Here is a 24,446-nt window from a genome sequence, read left to right as displayed (position 1 = left end):
GGTAGAATACACTGCAAAGATCCTAAGGGAGCCCATGAAGGAATAAGTCAGCAGGTGCTGGCAGTGACTCCAGTCAGTTCAGATCTGAGCCACAACTATTTTGGTATGAAGGGCTCAAAGTGGGTGTAAAAGTCCCTTCGGCATTAAGTTCCCAGCTTGGCAGCAACAGCCTGTGCACAGGACAAAGAGCCCCCAAACATACCAGAGAAATATCATTACCCAAAACTCCAAACTCTCCAGTGCCCTATTTGTGTTTCTCTCCCAAGAACATATCGAAATGTTTTAATATTTTCAATATTTTATGATGTACTGTAAAGCCAGGAAAACTTTATAATTTCTAGCAGTGGTCTACTAAGATTTTTCACTAACTGAAAATATATGTAGGAAGATATTCCCTGCCTCAGAGGTCATATTACTTCTGGCAGTTAGAACATTTACCAGCTACAGGATGCTGCTGTGTGTGGTGCAAATAGGATGCAATTTCAATAATGGACCTCCCCTCTCTATTACCCCTCAAACAGGCTGTTTTGAGACAGGTTCAGCATCTCATTTAATTTTAGAACAAGAGGGACATGCTGATTGCTGAAACCTTCTGGTCAGAGCTGTTTGTTTGCTTATTTCTGGTCTGTAGGTGGGCTGGTGCTGGAGTGTTTGAGCTCAAGGAAGCAGGTGGGTGGCAGAGACCTCGCTTTCCCACTGCACCAAATTCCAAAGACAGAAATAAACATTAAAGAAATAAGCACAGCTCACAAAAGGTGTTGAAGCACAGCAAATTAGTTCAAAAGCCTCCTGGAGGCACAGTCTTCCTGAACAGAGAAGTTGCAGTAGTAAAGGTGCAATATTAGTTAAACATATGTAATAGTATCTGCTGGAAGACTCTTAAACAGATCCTGGCTTGTCCTGGAATACTCCAAATGCAGCCATGGATGAAGACTGGGTAAGAAGTGACAAACTTTTGAATTTCTGTCTTAGAAAATAATTTAAAAAATAGAGAAATAAAAATAATTTCAGTGGTATAGCACATAAGGCATATGGTAAGAGAGAACTTTCCCTAGAGCTTTGTTCCACTGTGAATTGCACGCCTCCAAAGAAATATGATTGCTCTAAATAAAATCAGGAGAGCTGACACAAGGTGCTGAATTTCATCCTAAAAAGCCCAGTGTCTTCCTTGCTGGTCCCCCTTTCATAAGCATCATTACAGCATTAATTATTTCAGTCATTGGTACTGACCAGACTTCCTATGGATTGTGGTCTAAGCTCACTTTCCACAGCTATCCAGCCCTTCTGAGGCTGCTGGCTGCTCACAGGTACAGCTGGACAGGGACTTGAAAGGCACCAGGATGCTTTCAAACCACAGAGCAGAGCTAAGGGAACTAAATACATTACACGTGAAATGAGTAAATAAATCCCAAGAACTGGAATTAAGATGAGCATTAATCAGGAGAGGGTTGAACATGGTCTATTCATGGCCCAGTTCATAGGAATCTTGCTAATTACCTCTCAGAGACCACTTTATCCTATTAAGATTATCCTCAGGAGAGACCCCCAAGACTTTAGGGGCAATGGGGAAGACCAAAAAAAACCTGGTCACATTTATCATGCTTAAAAACAAACAGGAATTGGTTTGTATTTATCTTATACAGCAAAACCTCCATTATCTTCCTCTCCCGGTATTTAATCCCATTTTTTCCCTAGCAATATAAATAACGAGGGAGACCAATTAAGCTCAGGGCAGCCTTCTGGGTAAGGAGAGATAAATACCTCGACACCAACTGCAGTGAGCAGCACGTGCCATTCCTCTTGTGCACTAGTGTTGATGCAGATTACGTGACACTTTCAGACTTATTGCTGTGGCTGAGCCACGTATAAATTATGACAGGTCCACATGGATTACAGATGATTTGAAGGAAATCAAAGGCATTAACTTTAATATGGTACTTTGTCTCTCTTAAATGCCATTCGTACGTTGTGTAACAGCAACCACTAAAAATCAATGACCAGAGACCCCTGCGTGCTCCAGAGTTGTTAACCTCTGGAATTTCAGCCAAAGGAGCCCGTGCACCCAGAGCCACAGACCCAGCTTCCACACAGCATCTGCAGGAGCTCCATCAACAAAATTTGTCATTAAAAAAAGTGTAAATATTTTTTTACTTTCAAAGTCCGTTCTTAAAGTGTCTCCCTGAAAGCTCCAGCCAGGGTTCACAGTGCCCTGCATATTGTGAGAGCTACGAGACTGACACTGAGGTGCTGGAGTGTGGCCAAAGGGCAGCAGAGCTGGGGAGGGCCTGGAGCCCAGATGTGAGCAGGAGCAGCTGAGGATGTTTTGCCTGGAGAAAAGAAAGCTCAGGGGAGACCTTACTGCTCTCTACACCTCCCTGAAAGGAGGGTGCAACAGGTAGGGTCGATCTCAAAATTAACAAGTGATGGGAAAAGAGTCAATGGCCTCAAATTGTACCAGGGGAAGTTTAAATTGGCTATTAGGAAGAAGTTCTTCACTGGAAGGGTTATTAAGCACTGAAAGAGGATTCCCAGGGCAGTGGCTGGGTTCCCACCCTTGGAGGTGACACTTGGATTTAGTGCTGGGTGATGGTTGGATTCTGTGATCTTAAGGGGCCTTTCCAACCCAACAATGCATTAATTCTGTGTAGCAGGACTTCATGCACAACAGAATAACATGAAAGACTTGAAAGAGATGGAAAATTGAATCAAAATGCTTATTATGCTTCCAATAACACAACAACAGTTCAAGCCAAGTCTCAGTCAGCTCTCAGGGAAGTCAATGAGAGTTGTTTCACTGAAATCAAACGATGTGTGATTAGGTCCTCACAGAATTACGTGTAATACTGTATTCAAAATTGTGAAGAGTTTCAGGTTAACATCTAAAAGCCCATTTTCCTTCTGGAATTCTGTAATGAATGCAAAAGAAGAATCAATACATAATTCAGTATAGTGGAAAGATTATTATAAAGGGTTATTAAATATAGCTCCACAATTGTGGATAAAAAGAATGAAATCCCTCATTGTTTCAAACGTGCTGTACCGACTTCTACCAAACACACTGTTTCAGAGAAAAAAAATAGCTGTTCCAGAATTTGAAGTGGAAAATAAAACAGTAACAGCAATAACAGCAGGGTTAAAAAAAAAACAAAAGTAGAGAAGGGGGAAAAAGTTCCTAAACCTCAAGACAAATTTTAGTTTTGTACACTAATAACAACTTATAATTTAGTTTTTTGAGTAGAGTGCCAGGACAAGGCAGAAAAGTGTTTCTTAACTTAGTTTGCCAATTTTCCTTTCAGGCTAGCACTGTTATTGATAATATCCATCACAATTCTTTGTCTTCCCAACAGGCTGGCAGAAATATCTGAGTAAGTGCTGACTCACATACCTCAACACCTCCCTGTCAAAGTTAATCTGAAATTGATTTTACTTTCCAGAGGTAAAACAGAACTGCATGAAGTCAGCTACAAATGGCATTTGCAGTTTAGTGTTCAGCACTTTTTATAATTCCTGTAAGATTTCATGACTGCACCTCAACAGTTTTCAAGAAACCCTTGGAACCTTCAGACCAAAATTGTCAATTATATTTCTATATTTTTGGGAGGAAAATTAATGTATATTTCCCCCCATTTTGTTCCAGTTCCTGTAATCCTTCTAATTAGGTATTTTTTTAGCACAGAATTGGAAGGGATGTACACAGAACATTATTTGCATGCATTACATCAGACTTTGCAGAGTTCAGGTTTGCCAGTAGAACTGGCAAAAACCCATCACTGTTTTCAGCATGGTAGAAAAGGAGCTTTGAGATCAGGAAAACTGATTAGAAGGAGATGCTGCTAATCAAAAAGTCTTCTTTAGAGATAATTTATTCATTCTTGTTTCATTGCCTTCTTTCAAGGGAAGGTTTCTCTACTTCTTCTCATCTGAAGTGTCCAAACCAAATACAGCTCTCTAAATCCACAGAGACCTCCTGGAAATCAACCAGCAGCAGTGAGCTACGATCTCGAGCTCTGCTCTGAAAAATGAGAACAATTCCAACCATTCCTGTGTCCCACACAAGAGGGCAGGCCCAGGTAACATCACCTTTGCCTTTGATAACCCTGCTCTTCCCAGAGCAGAGCAGCTGGCAAATCAATCACAGCGTGGCCTTTCCATAATCTATTCATGAACAAGGAGCAGCTGATGTGCAAAGGGAGGGAGATGTGTTCAGTATCCTTCAAGGGCATCCACGTTGCTGTTCTCATTTCAGAGCAACATCCCAGTTATTAATTTCTCTGTAGATTTTCCATTGTCATTTATCATTAATAGCGATCTCTTTGGGGCATCCCAGAGAGGAAACGCAGTCTTGTGTCCTAGGGAAATCAATTTATTGACGCCATTAGGGCTGTGCAAATAATTTTTTTTTGTTTCAGCTGCCAAGCAGAAGGTGTTGAGGAATTCTACCAGAATCAAATTTGAAAGGAAAAATCATTTTTCTTACCAAAATAGAAACAAAATAAAAACCTATTCAATGCAAAAGAAAGCATTCTTCTTGACAAGCAAACATTGAATTTCTAACAAATATAGGAAAGACAAATAAGGTCCTAGAATACCAAAGCAATACACTGGAGGGGGAAGACCTCATGTTCTTCATGTAACCAGGAGCTCCAGAATCCCACCAGGATCTGGAAGGCTCCAGTTCACCTGCACTTGCTCCGAGCTGCTGGAGCATGCACTGTCCCCTCTGCTTTACAGAAAACTCTCCTACACCAGCAAGCTGTGCCAGCCCTCTTTTGCTGGAATCATTTCAGCTGTATCCAACTGATTATTATAAAAAAAAAAAAAAGAAAAATATCAAACCATAAGAATGATACTCAAGTACATGACAAGAATCCAGAAAATAAGGCACTTTCTCCTTTGCTTTCTGCTGAAAGCTAAGTTTAAGTGTTCCTACATACTTTGTAATCACTACATCCAAATATTCTTGTGCACACATCAGAAGCAAGTTCCAGTTCCAGCTCCCTGAATAGTTATTAAAATGCCTATAAAAATATTTATTTTGAAATCACTGATGCTTCTCATAGTTATATCTAATCATTGATTGATTTAAAACATTAAAAATCGAAACATGCAGGTGAGTAGGGATTGAAACAAAACCTTTAACTCATGGAAATGGGCAAACTACCAGGCTGTGGAGTCACTGATTTAATGCACGTGTAATTAATCCATCTAAAGTAAAACTCTTTCAACAGAAAGAAGAGGCAACAGAAGGATAAAAAACAGGGTTATGTGCACAGCTAAGATTTCAATCTCCTGGGAGTATGGCATGTGTAGGTTCAAGTAAAAGCTCTGCTCCTCAGGAGAGCATCAACAAGAAAACACTGTAAAATCTCAAAGGTCGCCACGAAGACTGACACAGAGATGAGAGGATGGGAAGAGAAGCAGAGGTTGCTGTATTTGCCTGAATGCTGCTTTGAGGGCTCTATTGTGTGTTTGTATTTGTTTTGGTGGGGTTTGGTTGATTTTGGTGCTGTGGTTTTGTTTTGCAAACAATCCATAAAAGCAGGAGGTCCCAGTCTCCCCTCACAGCACTGCCCAACCACACAATTTAATCCTGTCTGCTGCTGGCTCTGTGTGTGCCACCTCCGGCACATCCCACTCCTTCCCAACTCCAGAGACCTGCTGTGCACAGGATCCATGAGCTGTGCAGTACCTGGGAAATTCACAGTGTCCTTGTGGTTTAAACAGGATCTTTAACTGACCTTTGCAGGCACCATTTCTGGAAAGAAGCACTCAGGATGAAATCTGGAGCACTGCATCTTGAGTGAAGCCTGCACTCTCCCACTATCCCCAAAGTGGCACAGCTCTGTTAAACTCATCAGGTGCTTTCTCAGAGGACAAACAAACCTGAGGCTGCCTCTGGTTTCTCCAAACCCGAGCTTTAGCAGGAAGAGTTGTTATAGACCTGGTTTTAAAGACCTGAATAGTAAAGCTCGACAAAGAGCAATTTTACCTTTACCCATACCCTATCATTTTCAGTTTGGCCACATTAAATCTGGTCTTTAATCTAATTTAACAAATATTTATCTCTTTATTAAACTATTAAATCTGTCAGTTCTCCTGAGGGCAGTGCCAGCTGCTGCCCCCAGCCATGCTCAGCATCCCAGCCTCCCGAGGCTCTCACCCACTCACTGCCAGCAGCAGGTGCAGCACCAGCCCCTGCACTTATTTCCAGAGTTCAGCCCTATCCAGCGATTTGTTATATTTAAGAGGTCATCAAGAGAACATTAAAAAGACCAGTCTAGATTTGTTTGACCAGTTACCTAAAATCCAGTAGCCCTTACAGACAGGAAGGATAAGAGTTTTGACATGGGCTTGTGCAGAAAAACCCAATTTCAGCAGGAACAGCACTCACCCGTGGAAATTGAACTCCTTGCTGTATTTATGGTTCTGAGCATAATCAGCACAAATCATCTGTTTCAGCACAGAAAACTCATGTGCTGGGAGGCTCTCACACCTTTCCTTTTGCTTGGCTGCATAGGGAACAGCCTCCTCACTGCTCAGCCTGAGCCTTTCCCAAAGGGCGTTCTGTGCAAGAAAAAACTGGTGCTGAACTGAGACAGTCTGGGGCTCTGACAAAGTTCTGTAGAGTGGGGAAGGAACTGAAATTAAGGTGCTATTTAAATACCTTCTAAATCAGGACCTAAAGCACAGCTACAGTGCCAGAAAGAGTTAAACCAAATGTGTGCAGCTCTCATTCATCATTCGAGTAATTTCATTTCAATTAATTACCAGTGCGAACTGTAGTTAGTATCAGTTCTGGGAAGTGATGCTGACTTATAAAAACAGCAGTAAGTAGTCAATGCCCAATGTTTTCAGAAGCATTACATTTAATAGATTTATTATGGAAGTGTTAAAGCTTCTATATTTCAGCTTCTTCAAACTTTATTGGAGAAGCTATTAAAGGCAGTGTCTCAAAGAATAAAAGTAAAGTGCCAGAAGTAATAATATAATTTTAAACAAAATTTCTTATTTTGATTTACATTGAATTGACAGAAGCTGCTATTCTATTATGCCAAAAACCTTCTGCCTACCTGCATGAGATCTGACTGATTTCTCAGAAGAAACACCAAATCTTACAGAACATTTGGAGAGTTGCATTTTCTTATTAATCGGAAGAGTGAACTCGTCAGCTCTGTTATTAAAGATAATTTCAGACTCTTTCCTCTGTCACAAATGTAACTTTTAAAAATTTAAATGAAATGAGCTCTTTGGTTGCAAATTACCCCAATAACTCCCACAATACTGCTTTCATGGCTCTAGAAAAATATTATAAAATCACTATTTCCTACATTTTTTTTTATTATGCACTTGAGTGGTTCCTCCATAAATACAGACCAGGCTGAATAAAAATTCTAACTAGAAAAGCCTTGATTAAAAACAAACACCAAAAAAGTCCCAAAAAACCAGCGTAATAGTAACTGGACAGCCAAACACCAAATCTTAGGCAACTGAGCTCATTGTTTTTCATCCAGCCAAAATGAACCCTTGAAAATATCTTAACCACAATACTGAATAATTGCCTTCCTAGCCTCCATAATTTTTGTTTGTATCCAGCATCACCGTTGAACATAGATATAACATGGTGTGAAACATCACATCAAAAGTTAGGCAAGAAGAGATTTTACCAATTGATGCTTCACCTGTCAGCAAACAGCAAAACAAAAATGTTTCAGGTCACACAAAGGCAATCTATAACCTTGGCATTCAGACATCTTCAAATTTTCCTTTTATTATGGGACATTTAAAGTATCCTTGTGTTTACAGTTTCAAGTCCATTTCATAAAAAGGTGACATTTATTAACTGTGCTTATTATATATTAAATTAACAACAGGAGAAGACCTGGGGCACGCTATTCATCATCTTTGTGTGATGACAGAACTAAAAAATACTGTGAGCTGCCCCACCACAACTCAGGGACGATTTCAGCCAGAATTAACCAAAAATGCATTAGGATTCGTGGCTATTTCTGGTATTTCTACAGCTTGGAGCCAGTCCTGTTGCCCCTTTCATAGGTCATTGCCATTCCCATCCAACAGGGGCATGGACTGTCCTGCTCCATTCCTCCTCTTCATCACCTCATTCTGCTCTGACCTTCAACAGGAGAAAGGAGCCCTTGGCCCAGGGTGCAGCTCACCACGAGGGACTGGCACAAACACTGAGGCAAAGAAGAGATTCAGGAGGAATGGCACCCGAAGTTTCCTGAATTGGATTTTTTTTGGGAAAGAAACAAGCTAGCTTTTATCCATCAGCATTTCCCGTGGGGTTTATGCAGCAGCATCCTCTACCCCAAAGCCTCACAGCAGCACTGATTTCCCCAAGACATGAAAAACCATGAGAATGTTCCTCTGCCAACAATGCAGCACTTCTGTAGGAGGATCACGAGATGGTTCAGGGAACCAAACACACCAATATCACACTTTGCTGTCCACACCAGCACATTGCTGTGCTTTTTCCAAAAGTTGAAGTATCATAAGTACACTGTTTTCACAATTTCTTGAATTCTGCCTCCCACTGTATTCTTTTAAGCTGAAGTTATGTTTTTGTATAGGTTGGTGTTAATGTTTTATAAAGGTCAAATTACAGTTGTCTCCCTACTGTTTTATTGTAAGTGTTGAGAGCTGGCACTGTAATTAAAATTCTGTAGGGGTCCAACTTGTAACCAGGCAATGTGGGTTTTTAGCAGACCAGAGCACATTTTTGTGTTTCCTCTGTTTCACTGCCACACAAAGGAAGGTAAACAAAACCCACGTGCCTTAACATTTACATAAACAAAGTTTCATATCAGTGTGGTTAATAGAGAATATAAATATATTTAATTATAGAATACAATATTAACAAAATTAAAAATGCATCCATTTTCTACAACCTTGCTTTACACTATTTTAGAAAAAGTCCAAGACAATCCAGTTCATACATAAAGCCAGATCCAGCCAGAGCATTTACAGCACTGTTGATAAGGGAGAAAAGATTCACAATCTGCTTTTCAGTAAAACAAACCCGACTCCCTGGCAGCAGAATGGTCCTGTGCATCAAGGAGATTATCACTGACTTCAGTCTAACCTGCTTTTAGGTTCTGGTACTTGCCAGCAAGTGTTTCAAAAGTGTCAGAGATTTACCAATGCTGGCTCCAACTTGAGGGAGGAATTTCTCTTCTGCTATCGACTACCTGTAAAGCTGCTCCAGCATTGCCTCCGTTTTGCTGCCTTATTAAAGGCCCCTCAGTTCTGCTTCAGTTCTCTCCACAGCTGAGAGGCGAAGGTTGCACTGGGTTATTGCTTTTCTTTTTTAATAGAAAGTAAACAAATCAAAGTGAGTATTGTAAGTGGAATTCTTGTCTAAAAAAACAACATCCCAGATCACTCTAGGAATCTTTTAGGTCTTCCCAAGGCTCCTAGTTTTATTTTCGTTTGTTTTAAAAGAATTCCTTGGTGAAAGAATTTCAAATTTTGTTAAAGATAATCCCTTACAGGCAGGGACTCTTATTTGAGCAAATCCTACCCTTTGCCCAGGCTGATATTTTTTCAGGGATTAAAAAAACCCAAGACAAACATTTTAGTTAATATTCACATCACAGAATATGACATGGACTTACTCCCCCTGTCTACAGGTTCACTTGTCTGCCCCAGAAGCAGCAGGTACAAGGCATACAAATATGCACAAAGTCATTCCAGACCAACCAGAGTTTTCAGAATCAATCCATTAAAATATACTTTTTCTTTCCCTTCTCTAGAGGAAAAAGTTCAGGTGGATAGACTGAACAGAGGCATAAAACAAAATCAGAGCATTAGCCTCCAGCTAGAAAAATCTCTCAGTCTAAGAGATTTCTGAAATATTTCCTGTGTTTACAGCCAGTGGTACTTATTCTCAAGGCAAGACTCAGAAATCACATGGCACAGGAAGGCTGTGTGAAAAGGAGATGTGTCCATTAAAGCAGACAGACTGCTCTGTCTGAAAAGGACTGATTTAAATAAGCAAAGGGAAAGAAAAACTGCAAGTTGAAGCATGATCATAATTACATTAGAAAAGTTATAATTTGATTTGGATTAACAGAGAGAAATCCTAAAAGCTCAGAATTAATTGTGAACTACATCTACAATTATTTTCAAGAATACTTGCATGCTTTAAGATATCATTAACTTAAATGAGATTCTATGTTTAAAGGAAGATTTAACCTCACATACTCCCATTAATTCTCGCTAAATGTCCACACTGCACTTTGAAATGTAATGGAAAAGGTTAGCTAGCCATGATTCTTTTGAATGGTGATTTCCTAAGATCCTCAAATTAAAAGTCCTGTCAGAAAGGCAGTCCATGAAAATACCAAGAAATGTTCTACAGAAATGCATTAACATGTCTGTGTGGAGGGATTTGCATCTCTTTGTCAGATATGGACAAAGTTTCCTCCTGACAAAGCTGGGCTGGTGCTGGATCCTCTCCAGAGTGACCCCAGCCCTAACCTATCACCAGAAATCTCACGTCCCTACCTCTCATTTCCTCAGGAAGATGACCCTGTTAAAATGTTGCCAGCCATAAGCAATCAGTGTCAGAGCATTTGCTTATGGAGTTTGGCCTAAGCTAAGCCACCTACATTATCCTAAAAGAGATTTTGGCCTTCCACCATATTTGTACCCCTGCAGAGAAGGAGCTGCCTCGTGGCCTGCCTGGGTAATCTGTACAGGAGTAATAGCTTGGTTAATTTGATTTTTTTTTTGTTCTGAAACTGCCAACTGGAAATGAGCAGAGAAGTCTTCCACTGAAGCACCTGGGGACATTATTAATACAAGGTTTGCACTGTACTGAGCAAGAGACCCAACCTGCTAATACCGAGCAGTTGGCCATTGATTTAGATTATTAGGAGAACAGCTGGCATGTTTCAGCCAACCAAAGCCCACACGTATTTCAAAAAAGTATTAGCTGTGAAACGTTATGGCTCTTGGAAAGTCTCCAGAAACAAATTAAATCCCAAACCAAGTAATCTGCTACTTTTATCTTCCTAAATCCAGACCAAGCTGCTAACAGAGCATTCACTGTCACTGCAAAGATCCTCACCCATTTTTCCTGTGGGTTTGCTTGTTTTGGTTTGTTTTTTAAACAGGATTATGTGGCTTTTCTCAATGAAACAGACAAGAAAATTTGAGTTTAGATGCTCATTTCCTCCACCTTGGAATTAAAATGCCAAGGGGAGGTTTCACAACACATATGCCTTTCCCTCTGTTATTCCACAAGAGCTGGCTGCACCCCAGGGATGTTTTGATTCAGCCCTGAAGATGTTTTTCAGAGACTAAATAATTCTTTCACTTTGCTCAGTCTAATGTCCTACCTTTGCAAATACTAGTTTTATTAAAAAAAAAATCAGTCTATTTTTGACTTGGGTCCTGGAAGCTGACACTCACTGTTTGGGAGGGAATTGTCTGACCACCTGGCACTCAACAACCATTCTCTCCTACTTTGTTTTACTTCCATCATGTGTGAAAACAGTTAAACAGATGATGTGATATTGTTGTGCTGTAACACCAATCTGCATGTATCTATTCAGAGGTACAGTTAAGACATTCTGTATTATTTAGTCATAATATGTATTCCCAGACAATGTTCTCCCTCCATGTAGGAGTTGAGGATCAAACTTCAATTAAAAGGCAATGCATTAAGTATTTAGGTGCAAAAGGATCTTCCTCACCTTGCCCCCACAAACATGTAATAGAGGTCCCAGCCTCCCACTTTAAAACTTCCACAACTTCACAACCATTTTGCACACACCCTCAGATATTTCCTGGATTTTTACTTACATGAATTTGGATTCCTATGACCATTTAAATAAGAATAGTGTGCTTAAGATGTGTTGCTTCAAATTCTGACCAATATTTTTGTCTGCATGGAATAAGAGTTCCAGATGCTTTATCTTAACCACATTACAAGTGACAGATTGAATGTCTAGTATTCAAATTCTACCCATGCATATGAGCCCATAAAGATATATATTTTAGGATATAACAAGCACAATCTGGGTAGGAAAGCTGAGATGCCTTTCCGTTGAACCTGTTTCCTCAATCCCAAGGAATGGGAACCAACTCATTTTTCAACATCTTCTGAAGCACATTCTTAACACAGCGAGCAATTTATGTGAATTGAAAGAAAATTTAAGATGCTTGTTAAACTCAAAATGCATTAAAAACTTCTTCATTTTGAAAAGCCACAACACTGTTTCAGCAAGGACACACTGAATAGGTGGAAAATCCACAGTTATCTCGCTATTACCAAGAAGTACAGACTGTTTCCCCTGCAAGAAATTGCTAAGCTTAATATCTTTCCTTGCTTGAACATGTGCTTTTGCAAGCTACAATCCCAATTGCTCAAACCTGTAATATGCAGCCTGAAGAGTTAACAGTCACATCCAAACCCCGTGTCAGAGGCTTTGGCAAATCACTGGGGGCTGAATGAGGCTGCCATGGTGGCTCTGTGCAAGGTGTGGGGAAAAGGGAAGAACGAAGGGGGTGTGATAATTCCAGGGTCAGAACGAGCAGGAGAGGAACAGCAGCACTACTGATAGCATGGAACAGGCACAGGAAGAGGCCACCTGTGCAGCCAAGTGGCATGGAATCAGTGAGAAGGGTGGATGTAACAAATCACAGCTCTCACATGGCATCAGCTCAGAATCAACAGGAGATGTTTTATGTGAGCATGACCAGGGCCATGATCTGTGCACACACCAGGCTCTAGGAGGAGGAATGATCTTCTCTGATCTTTCCACAGGCTTTATGTGGTTTGAACAAAGTAAGTCTTGTTGGAGGCCACAGCTTTACCAGACAATTGAAAACCTACTTTTAAGCATTAATAAGTACACTAAGATATTTCACATCATATGAGTAAATAATGATTTTGATATGGTTGAGTAGAAAGCTCTTTGTTAAAATCCACAGAACAAAAAGTACCCAAATGCAGACATACAAAACCTTCATCTTGAAGCAACCCAAGCTCTGAACATGCAATCTATCACGTAAGAGACACAAGAGGTCAGCCATTAATTAACATTCAAATTAAAGCTTTTCAAGTAAGGGTCAACACTTCCTTTGTTTTGACATTTAAAGCCCTGGCAATGCCTTCCCCAGTTTAGTATGCACAATGCATCACCTCGTGCTTTATGTTAATTGCCTCCATTATTCAAGTGCACTATTTGATTCATTGTCAATTAAAAATACCCCCAAAAGCCAAGCCCGATGTGTGTTAAGTATAAACGTGATTAATGTAACACAATTACATTCCCACGTTTGTTGAGTCTGATTAGGAAATTTCCCTCAGCCCAGTGTGACAGAGCCCTGTCACTACCAGTGACCTGCCAGCCTTGGCAGGGACAGCCTTTCTGATGGGGAGGCATTTCATGGCCACAAGTGCTTCTGACAGGTGTAAAACCTGTAATTAAATGCTGTCAATTAACACTTCATCAAGAATGTGGAAATCTTGATGACCTTCTCTATTGGATTGCAAAGATGGTCCTAGGTGTAAAGTTAAAAAAAAAAAAAAGCCTCTAAGAAAGGGAAAAACAGTGACACAATTGTTTGCTAGAATAATAATTATGTGGACATAATTACTATTTCCACAAAGTGACTCCATGAATCTTTTCTCACTACATCAAGGGAACATCTAGTTCTGCACACAGAGGAAAAAACTGGGCAGACCCAAAGTAAAAGAGCAATGCCTTATTTTGTTTATGGTCATAGAAAATACAAGTTTTAAGGAGATCTGAAGGGGTCTGAGGGGAAAAAAATTACCAAACTGGGACAAAAAAATGGTCATAGTCTGGAGGTTGCTACTAAATGAGATGCAAGAGCAAATAAATAAATAAGAATTTAAAAGCCAGTTCAGCCTGAGCACAATGACAGAAAAACTAATAGTAACTGAATACCAGTGAAACTAACAGGGAGCAGAATATGCACACAGTTACAGCCAGCTTATAAGTAGGCCTTAATAAAAATTGCTACAAATCAGGACAAGAAATAACAGAAAATTCTGTACCCTCGGTATGGCCTTCTCTTCATTCTTCCCATCAGTAAGTATAAAATACAATTAACACTGCCATATGTAGAAGTAATAAATACATAAGAAGCAGCCACAACCAATATTTAATTACAAGGGAAATGCTAGCAATGAAACGTACAGTAGGTTCTTGTTTAAATTGAAAACAAAAAAAAAAGAGAGACTGTATTATTGCACTTCAGAAAAGAATTAAGGAGCTCCTTGGCTTGTTGAGGACTACAAAAACAATCACTGCTATAGGCCTGGTTTACATATTTGCTCTATTAATTTACACAGCCCTGGTAAGCCTCGCATTGCAATGCAACTGCTAAATTACACTGCTCTTGGTAATGGGCATAAAAAGATGCAAGAGCATGCAAAGTGTATTCAAACAGACAATTAAAATTATCAATTCTGTTGACAGCTAAAATGAAGGAACTGTGCTGAAGTTTAATGGGGCTGCATGAAGGACACCCTGTTTGTGGGTGATTGAATTAACCAGGATCACACATCAACAGTCTGCCTCTGTCCAACACTGCACATTAGGCCAATTTAGTGTCTGCTTATTAAAATAATTTAATTCCAGAGATTGTTCCCAGGCATTTCTGAGTCTCTTCCCTCCTCCTCTCACTAATGATGGCATCTTAATTATTGTGCTCACTTTATACCACTGCAAATGGCTGGGTCACCACAGAGCAGCCCAGTCAGTTTGGCTGAACCAACACATCCTTGGGTGATCCTTTCCAAATCAGCAGGAGATCTGGCTAGACACACTACAGCCTCAAAGTTCTGAAGCAGGAAAATGTATTGAACAAAGATTGCTTTTATTCAATTTAACACTAGTTTATCCATACTGCTTATTTTAATAGGTCTTCAAATCTGCATGCTTATTAAATCTATTATATTCTAAGAATTTCACCTTTTAGGTATGTAAGAATAATGTGTTTGACAACCCCAAAATAAGAATTCCAGAGAAAAACTAAATTCCCCAAAGAAATAAGAAGTTTGAAATCTCTTTTCTAAGCTGAACAACAATCTCACATCTCTGACTAGTATTTCTACTCGTGATCTAAAGTTCCTGTGAAAAAGCAGCTCAGACTAAGCAACATATGAAAATGCTGAGACTAAGAATGTAATCCTAGAAGTTTATTTTAGAACTTCCAAAGGCTGAATGACTTAAGTTTAAGAGAGTTATTTCAATAGACTTTGGCAACTAATTCTGACATTTCGTTTTGAGAAGTTAGTGCTATTTTAAAGTGTATGTGCACAGATTACATCTTCATGTGAAGTGAAAATACATCAATATGTAGCAGTGATATTTGGAGGCAGCTGAGATGGGATATGTGTGCATTTGGTGAGTAATATTGGTTTGCATTTCTTGGTTCCACCAAGCTAAGGGATGTATCCCATTGTAGGATTCAGATATTGCACATAGGAGCCCAGCACTACTGCCCAATGCTGGACACCCAGAAGAATTCCAGTTCAGCACCAGCAGCCAAGCACAACAAAATCATTAGTAATAAATGTCACATGTAAAAATGCAGGTGTGTTTGGAAGTTATGGAAATGGCAGCACTTAAATCCTTTTTTAAGTCTTTAAAGACATCGACCATTGGATAAGACTCTGCTTTTATCTGACACTGCTGAAAACCCAAAGCCCCAGAACGGAGCAAACAATTTGTAACCCTGAAGTATTGGAATGAACTAACACTAGAACTGAAAAACTGTTAAATCTGCTTCAGTTTAATGCTTTGGGTACACAGTGCCAGACTGGGTTTTATAATGTGACATCTGTTCAATGGAAATATACTGAATAGTCCAGTTGTGGGACACTTTGCTATCACTGATGATCCCAAACTTCTTCCAGTCTCTGAATTTCATGTAAAGACTTGGACTTGTATCATCTGTGAATGCTTTCAAAATACAAACTTCTAAATCTGAGTCACAGAGATAATTTAATAGAGATGTTGATGGGCAAGTCCCAATTTCCAAGCTCATAGGTAAGATTATAAAAAAAATTCAGAGTAAATTTAATTTTTAAGAAGTGGCTGATTCTAGGTTTTCACAACTTTCATATAGCCCTAAATGATTATATATTGTATTTTGCCATTTCTAATACATGAAACAGAGTAAAGCCCATAGAGACATAGGATTAATGCAGGTGAACTCAGACTGAATCATGGCAATATCCAAAATCTTAGGTACAAAACAAAAAACCGCTTTCTGATAAATGGCAGGAATGAAATGAATACATAAACAATTCTGATTTTTGCACAATAGTAATATATGAAAAGAACATACAGTTCAGAACCAGCTGGTCCTCTGTGAATTGAAATGGCTTTTCTATATAAAAAACCTTCTGCTGGAATCCAGGGACGCATTCTAAATCTTCTGCACATGCAAGCAGCAGAACCTGAGGGGAAAAAAACAGAAATAGACTTTTAACATCCACTCCTGCATCCATCATGTTGGCTTCTGGGAACCATAGCTGGTTTAGGCTCAGTGCTCATAAAACAAAACATTTGGGTCCATACTCATAAAACAGAATATCCATCATATCACACTTCCCCTTCAAATCTTGCTAAACAATTTTTTATGTAAGGTTTTTGCTTTTATATATATGGGCTGACATTGAAATTACAAAATAGTAGCTTTCAAGGTGAATTCCAGTTCAGAATATCAATAAAAAATGTTACTGGTCCATTAAAAACATAAGATGTAATGTTGCTGATAAAAATCACATTTATTTAGGCCTAGCTGAATAGAGCTGGACCTAAATATATGCTGAAATTAAGCACATGCAAGTTGATTTGAATAAGTGATAAATTAAGAGCTGCAAAGCTGTCTCAAAGTTGATCACCAAGTTGCAGAAGAAATTCTATATTCAAGGGTAAAGTCTCACATACAGAAGTTTCATTTATAAAAGAAATTCTTTGCTAGCAAGTATGAACTGTTTCTTTTCTTTCTCTCTAAGCCACAGTTTGTCCATTTTCCCTATAATCAAAAGCTTATTTACACCAAGGGAGGATTGAAAAAGGAATGTGTGCATCACAGTGGAGGTGGATCTGAAGGTTCCAGCTGAATACAGTTTGTGTCACTGTTTGTACGTGGTCACCCAAGTTCCGTGTCACCACAGGAACATCAAAGGAAGAAGCTTAAAAGCAAAATAAAATCGCTTGGGAATAGGTACAATTCTGATCTCAGACTCTGAAGCATTTTATCCCTGAATAGAGAAAACAACCTGAAGGGCTATTTTCCTTGGCAGCTGTTAAATGAGAGCATGGAGGTAAGAATGGTCAAGAAAGAAGCAGCAAGCAGAAAGAAATTACTAAAAAGTGTAAAAGGTTAAAGAGAGAGGCAAAAGGAGGCAAGGTTAAGAGCAGGAAATGTCAAATCATCTTTTCCAACCCAAGTGCATTTTCAGAAGTACTTTCTGCTTTAGAACATCTAAAGGTGTTTTACTAAACCTGACTTCCAGGGGGTGCACTGACCACTCTGATCTCAAAATTGTTATGGGCAATCTGCTGCTTGTCAGGCAGCCCGAGCACAATCAACTAGAGAGGGCACGTGTGACAACCAAGAGGGAAACAAACACAGGGGGCCCGAATGACATTTGCTCTTCAAGTGGCTTGCACAATGGGTCTATTTACTCAAGGCATCCTCAACACACAATTACAGTTTTGGAAATGAAGTTCTTCGGGTGTCAAGTGAAGACAATTTCTCCCCAGTATCACGCCAGTGAATGCTGAAGGCTCTTTTCTCCTTCAGCAGCTCAGGTGACAACAGAGGTCTCAATTCTCCCAGTGTACCAACAGCAACTCTCAGTCCCACCTCCACTCCTTTATCATCCAAGTCTGCTGATCCTGATCCTAAAGAGATGTCCTACAATATTTTACCATCTGCACGTTTCCCTATCCCCCACCACTCACGGTCCATTTGTTAAATCACAGTGATACATGACCTGCTCTCTCCCTTCTTGCATTTCCCACTCATTTAAAGTCTTGTGTTACCCATTTACAAAATCCAAAGGCAGCAATGCCCCACCTGGCCTGCATTAGTTGTTCTTATGGGAACCAACTGCTGGATCATTTATTTCATGTCACTGACAGTTGCTATAAAAGCTTGGCCAGAAGTGCCAGCAGACTGTGAGAAACAGCCAGAATATTTCATGGCAATTTATCTGGTGGAAGGCAAACACAACAGATGGACACCTTTGTCTTCCATCCTGACTTGCTCCATGTTGGTCCCTTGGAAGGATTAACCAAGAAAGAAGAGAAAGATTTAAAGTAATGCACCAAGAAAAGAGCAATACACTTTTATTAATTGCAATTAGTAGTGCAATACACTATTATTAATTTCGGTATCATCACACTATTCCTGCATTTCTTAAAAAGGTTTAAAACCACAGCTCCCAATCCCTAGTTCTCTTAATGACACTGATATACTGATTTTTATTGGAGATTTTTGGGTTGAGAATGGGATGTGTCCCCTTCAGTCTTCCAGCAGGAGACATCTGCAAATGTGAACTGAGGTATGCAGAGCCTGCCCCGAAAATTGTGCATAAAGCTTGATTACTGATTGTTAACAAACCTGCCTTATATGCATTTCAATGGGCATATGCACAGAAGAAGGGCACACATGCATCTTCTGCACACATTTTCTGCGTGCACAGGTGCAGCTTTAAAGTACCTGTCTTTCTGACTCAGTGTTCCTGGATGAATATGCATAAAAATGCAATCACAGCAGGAGAAAACCTCTTCCCATCTCAAGATGCGAGCAAAGTTATATAAGGAGTTCCCACCAGAAAACCAGTCCCAGCCATATATCCTGAAATTTATCTACAAACAGCTCTTCCCCTAAAGGATTAACACCACAAGTGAGAGGGAAATCATGTTCTGATCTCCCAGCTACTCGAGCCTTAAAGCTGGAACTCTTGTCTTACAGAGCTATAAATAAAAAGCCTCTTTGGACAGCATCTATGGCAGTATTTAGAGAAGGGAATATGTCTACTTTATCAGATTTGTGACAGCCTAAGTTGACTTTGAAATCTGGGCAATCTAAATGGGTCATGAGTTAACTTCTGTAAGCCTGGTACAGAAGCCTCACATAATAGAGATGCAGCAAATAGAAAATGACCTTTACTCCCTTTGAAATAATTACAAGACTCAAGCTTGGCCTTGCTGTGAAATGGAACATTTTATTCCACTTGTGCAATTCCAGGCACTTTCTTCTTCTCAACACGTCAGACAAAATGTTAAATCTGTCATCACATGGACAGTTTTTAATTAATTATCTTTTAAAAGGAAAATTATTCTTTTAATTTATTTTTCTCATGAAGTAACTGCTGTTGAAATAAATTTCTATCTCATTAAAATAATTTCTGTTAGGGTTCTTCACTTTGGGGACAGTAGTCTTTAAAAATATCTTGAAAAAAATAAGCCAGGCAGATACATGTTTAAGGGAAAGAGACTTGTTCAAAGCAGAATATATTCTGAATTTAAACATCATGTAGATTTCGTATTTTTGGATATAATAGAAAGATTTATAGGCTGATAAGCACCTAAAGAAAGACTTCAGCTAAACACACTGTAAATGATATTTAAATGTCATGTGTAGAACTCCACATATACAAATATTTTTCACACAACTAGTGAAGTGCTGGGCAATTAGTACAAAAAGATCCTTCACCTTCTACCAAGAAAAAAGCCAAATGCTTGAACAAAAATAACAGTTATACAGCAAACAATTTGCTCATGAAATCTAAAAGGGTAGAAGTCTGAAAAGCAAAACAGAATCATGACTACTCAGACCTACACATTCTGTGTTCACCAACAAGCAAAATCCAAGTTTTTCAACCTCCTGCTTTTCAGAAATGTACAGAGCAAAGACTCAGTTTTAATATTTTGACAATTTTTCTTTCAGAATTTATTGCTAGTTGGTGTAAGGAAATGTCACAATTCAGACAACTCCTGTGCTAGTTTGGCCACTGTGCTAGAACTGTACTCCTGGTGAGATATCAAGCCTAAGAAACACCTTTTTTTAGTTAATAAACCAACATGCACATGCTGGTGACCTTTACTGACCTCAACATTTGCACTGAAAGCTGCTCACATAGAATATGGTTGGAAAGCAAAAAAAGGAGAGCAATTTAACACTGTACTGCAGAGGAAATGAATAAACTCCCTGATGCTAAAATACCTTTGGGTATCAGACACCTCAAAACCCAGCGTGCTTCTACCTCCTCTTCTGGTGACTCGAAGTCATCTCAGAAAGGTCTTTCTAAAGAATTTTAGAATCTTTATGTTCTTTTCAACTTGCACAGTTTCAGTTTGGCCACATGCTCGCTCTGCAAATGAATTTTCTCACCTTTTTGCTGTGCACACCCTCATATCTTCATTAGCCCTACCTTTAGGAGATCACCTAGCACAGAAACACAAGCTCAGAATATTAATTGCATTTCACACACATTCTTATGGTGTGAAATTCATCCTTCTGTAAGGCTTTATTTAATTAGAAATGTAAATGGTGCAGACACCTGTGAAAGCCATCTGCCCAAACAGGAATTCTGCACAGAGTAAATGTAAACAAATCTCATTTCAGAGGAAAATATTCTGTAGGACCACATTCTACCTTTGACTTCAGGAGAGTAATGTGAAATGAAAACAAAAGAACATAGAGCACAAAAATTATGAGCTAAAACTGAAATCATGCTCGTTTTTTTACTAAGTGTAATTATTTCAAGAGTTCAAAAATTATGAGCCACTTTCTGAGAAATGAGATTTGAGTTCTTGTTGTTCTGTTTGGAGTTTCTGATAGGGTTGGGATTTTTTTTATCTTTTAAAGTATGGGTTTGGGGTTTCTTTTTTATTTGACTCATTTACTTGGAAGTGGGTATGGAAAATTTATGCTTCTGAGGTTTTCTGTGGAAACATGAGAAACAGAAATTCGCATTTTGCATATGAAAACTTCAGATTTTCATAAGAAATACGGTGATCCTTAGAGCTGAGAAAGGAGAGAAAAAAAGTAATCAGAATAATGAGAACTGCCAACACTGAATTAAATTGCTCATGACAAAATATTTTTATCATGCAGATTGACTTCTTTGAATCTTAAAACCTTTTCCATGTTCAGGTGCTGCAACACCAGACCCACAAAAATGGATAGGGAGGAGGCCATCAGAGAAGGAAACAAGTGATAAACAGCACAGTCACAGGGAGATGATGAAATTTGAAGGCTTCTCTCTAGATTTAAATGAGGGAGTTATTCAAATGAAATTAACAGAGGGGTCCTTAAAATAAAGAGAGTGCTGCTCTAAGGTTGTGGTTCTGCATTATGCAGTCTCCAATTAGAGTGTCAGCAGGTCCTAAGGCAATTATTTCATCAAATCACACACACAGACTGGACATGAAGTTCCCTGTGTCTTCTGTGTTTTTTAATATCAACTGGAACAAAAAAACCCCTCAAAAGCTTGAATAAATTATCCTCTGATTGGCATAATTAACAAAGGTATTTTAACTTTACATAAAGGTATGTTGAATTATTTATCTCTGAATGTGACTGAATTTATTAAATGCACAGTTCTTTTAAATTAATTTGACTTCTAGAATGCTATTATTTGGGGCATTTTTTTTATGCAATATTTTCATTTTGGGGGAATTTTTCACTGTTTCAGGCTTTAACAGCTCTTCTTTCTATCAGAACAGAAGTTTAAAAAAAGACTGTTCCTAATCTCTACAGCTCTACCTCTATATCTGATAGAGAATTCCAGTCATTTTTGTAAGAAATGCTATTAAGATTTGGCACTAAGATTCTTCAAGGATGATAAATATCCTTTTAAAGGGCCTACCTATCCATTTACTGCACAGCTCTGTCCTAAAAGAGAAAGTCACACGCGGAGTACTGAAGAGTGGGCTATGAAAATGCAAATTAGAATGACTTTATTGGCTTAAATGAATTCAGTTCTCCTGTCACTGAAGCTGTGTGACTGCGGTAGGCATCCATTAACTCGAAACAAAATGTGACAAACTCTTTTGTGAGACTATCTACCACAGGAACTTCCCTTTTATGAGCACTTTCCTTACGTACCTATGTTTATTATAAGAATTTTATCGCATATTCAGTAAAAGGTGTGCATCTTTCTTGGCACTGGGAATCTCATTAAGTTATTCAAGGAGTGATTTGCCAGTGGTAGTGTCAGAACAGGTAGTTTCAAACAGCCACTTGCCTGCTGAAATTGAGGAGCTCAGGAAGAGGCACCATCATTTTCTTCAGAAATGATTTATTCATTTATTATTGCTCCCAGGCTGTGTTCAGAGATCAAAGTGACCACGGAGCCCAAACTGTTCAGGCTGAAGAAGGATAACATGAGCAGTGCCTGCAGAGCACAGGAGCACTTTGACAGCATCCTCATTTCAAGGCAGAGTTGGGACAATCCTCTGTCCCAAGTCGCTTTCCCTGCTCTCCCAGTCACCACAAAGTTCTGTGGATCCCAGAGTCCACAGGATGATGTGGCTGGAAAAACAGGGCCTGGTGTGAGACCCCCACAGTCTGTACCCCAACCTGAGGCAGCTGCCATGAAACTACACCCTAAAATAAACTTTCTAATTAATTCTCACTAAGATAATTTCCATGCTCCAGAACTTGAGCTAGCTTAGATTTCCCTTGACTTTGGAACCCAGGAAAAGCTTGGGAATTCTAGGGAAGCCCTGGAGACATTCCAAACCCATCTGGACACATTCCAAACTCATCTGGACACGTTCCTGTGTCACCTGAACCAGGTAGCTCTTCTGGACAGGAAGACTGATCTGGATGATCTCCAGAAGTCCCTTCCAACCCCAACAATCCTGTAATTCTGTGAAACCCTTACACAGGCACCACCTCTAGTGTCACAAGCAGGCACAATGATCTGCTGGTCAGATCACTTGATTCCAATCATAAATAATTCCTACATTTCACAATTTCTGACCCTTATTCTGATGGTCATTTCATACCTTCCAGAATAAATTTGTTCATGGTCAATTTGTAGCCATTTATTCCTGTAGAAGTTTTGTCTCGTAACTAAATTAACCTTTGTCCCCTCTAAATCTTTGATTTGTTTAGCTAGAAAAACCAAACTCCTTCTATTTGGATACACCCCTGTGATCATCTCAGTAACATTTCTTTGTGCCTGCTTAAGCTTCACCAGAGCAAAATACATAAAGAATTCCAGATAAACGTTCTCCAGTATCTGGATATTTCCTTAAGCCCAAAATATGTTGCCTAATGCTTCCTAAAATTCCTTTTGAAGTCTTGTCATGCTGGTGGCTCACGATCATTTTAAAATTAACCAGCACACAAAGAGCTGAGAAATGTGACATCAGTGAAGGTATGACCACCATTTACCTACAACAATGTTAAGCAGCTTCTGCAAACAGAGCCAGGATTAATCTTTATGAAATATAAGCACAGATACAAACCCTCATGCACTATTAAATCTATGCCCTTTCTGGCCAGAGAGGAACCAGCTCTTCCCACAGTCAGCAGAGATCTTCCAGCCCAGAACCCAGAACCTGAGCTCAGCCTTCCCTCTCCATGCAGATTCCTGGCTGAGGCTCAGGATCTGCCCATGGAGCCAACAGAGCTCCCAGCTGAGAATGATTTGCACCCACATGGCTCAGAGTGCAGCATCACCTTCCACTTGCAGCTATGCAGATGTATCTGAACATTGTTCAGATTTTTGTAATCCAAGGAATGGCTCTCATCCCGCTTCATTAAGTATTTTAATGATTAATAACAGAGACCAAAACCTGTTACTTGTGTGCAAAGTAAGTAATATTTTAAATTACTCAAGTATTTAACAAGTAAATAACTACCCATTGTGATTAATAGCACCATTTAACACACTAGACTCGAGCAAAAGGACAGGTTGGGCTCCAAGGTTATTTTTTTGTTTATTTTTAGGCATTATGAAAGAAGTAATCATGTTTTGCTGAAACCCATACACCACTGGAATGAGATTACAGCTGCTTAGCCTATTTAGAGAAGCTGCATAATAAATTCATTTTACAGGGTACAGAATAATGCAAATGAGCCATTTGATAGCACTCCTGCACCAGTGAAAGAGGCATAAAGAAGAAACATTGAAAGTCAGAGTTCTGGACTGCTTGTGCTGCAAGGTGTGGAATTGCTGAAACCTAAACTGCCTTACAACAATAACCTTTTTGAAGATCTGCTCATACCAAACATTTTAGTTATTTATTGCCTAATGAAATAAACAGGTTGATCTTCTTTTCCAGCAGGAATGACTTCATGAAGTATTTAGATGAATGAAAATATGGATCTCTGCTTTTCTAAAAAGGAAATAAATTAAAAATTGTTTTAAACTTATTTAAAACCCTTCACATGGAGTTGCATGGGGC

The 24,446-nt window shown here is 39.2% G+C and overlaps 1 protein-coding gene across 2 annotated transcripts in view; it reads right to left on the bottom strand.

Moving 5' to 3' along the window:
• Positions 1-24,446, bottom strand: part of CDH13 (cadherin 13) — a 429,361-nt gene that overhangs the window by 327,041 nt on the left and 77,874 nt on the right. For both annotated transcript variants that reach the window (XM_014874444.2, XM_014874443.2), the window contains exon 2: positions 16,351-16,462. In XM_014874444.2, coding sequence (XP_014729930.1) covers positions 16,351-16,462 — 112 coding nt within the window. The remainder of the gene's footprint in view (positions 1-16,350; positions 16,463-24,446) is intronic.

Source organism: Sturnus vulgaris, chromosome 12 (genome assembly GCF_052056855.1).
Source record: "Sturnus vulgaris isolate bStuVul1 chromosome 12, bStuVul1.hap1, whole genome shotgun sequence".
Lineage (NCBI taxonomy): Eukaryota > Metazoa > Chordata > Aves > Passeriformes > Sturnidae > Sturnus > Sturnus vulgaris.
This window is presented reverse-complemented; position numbering and strand designations above follow the sequence as displayed.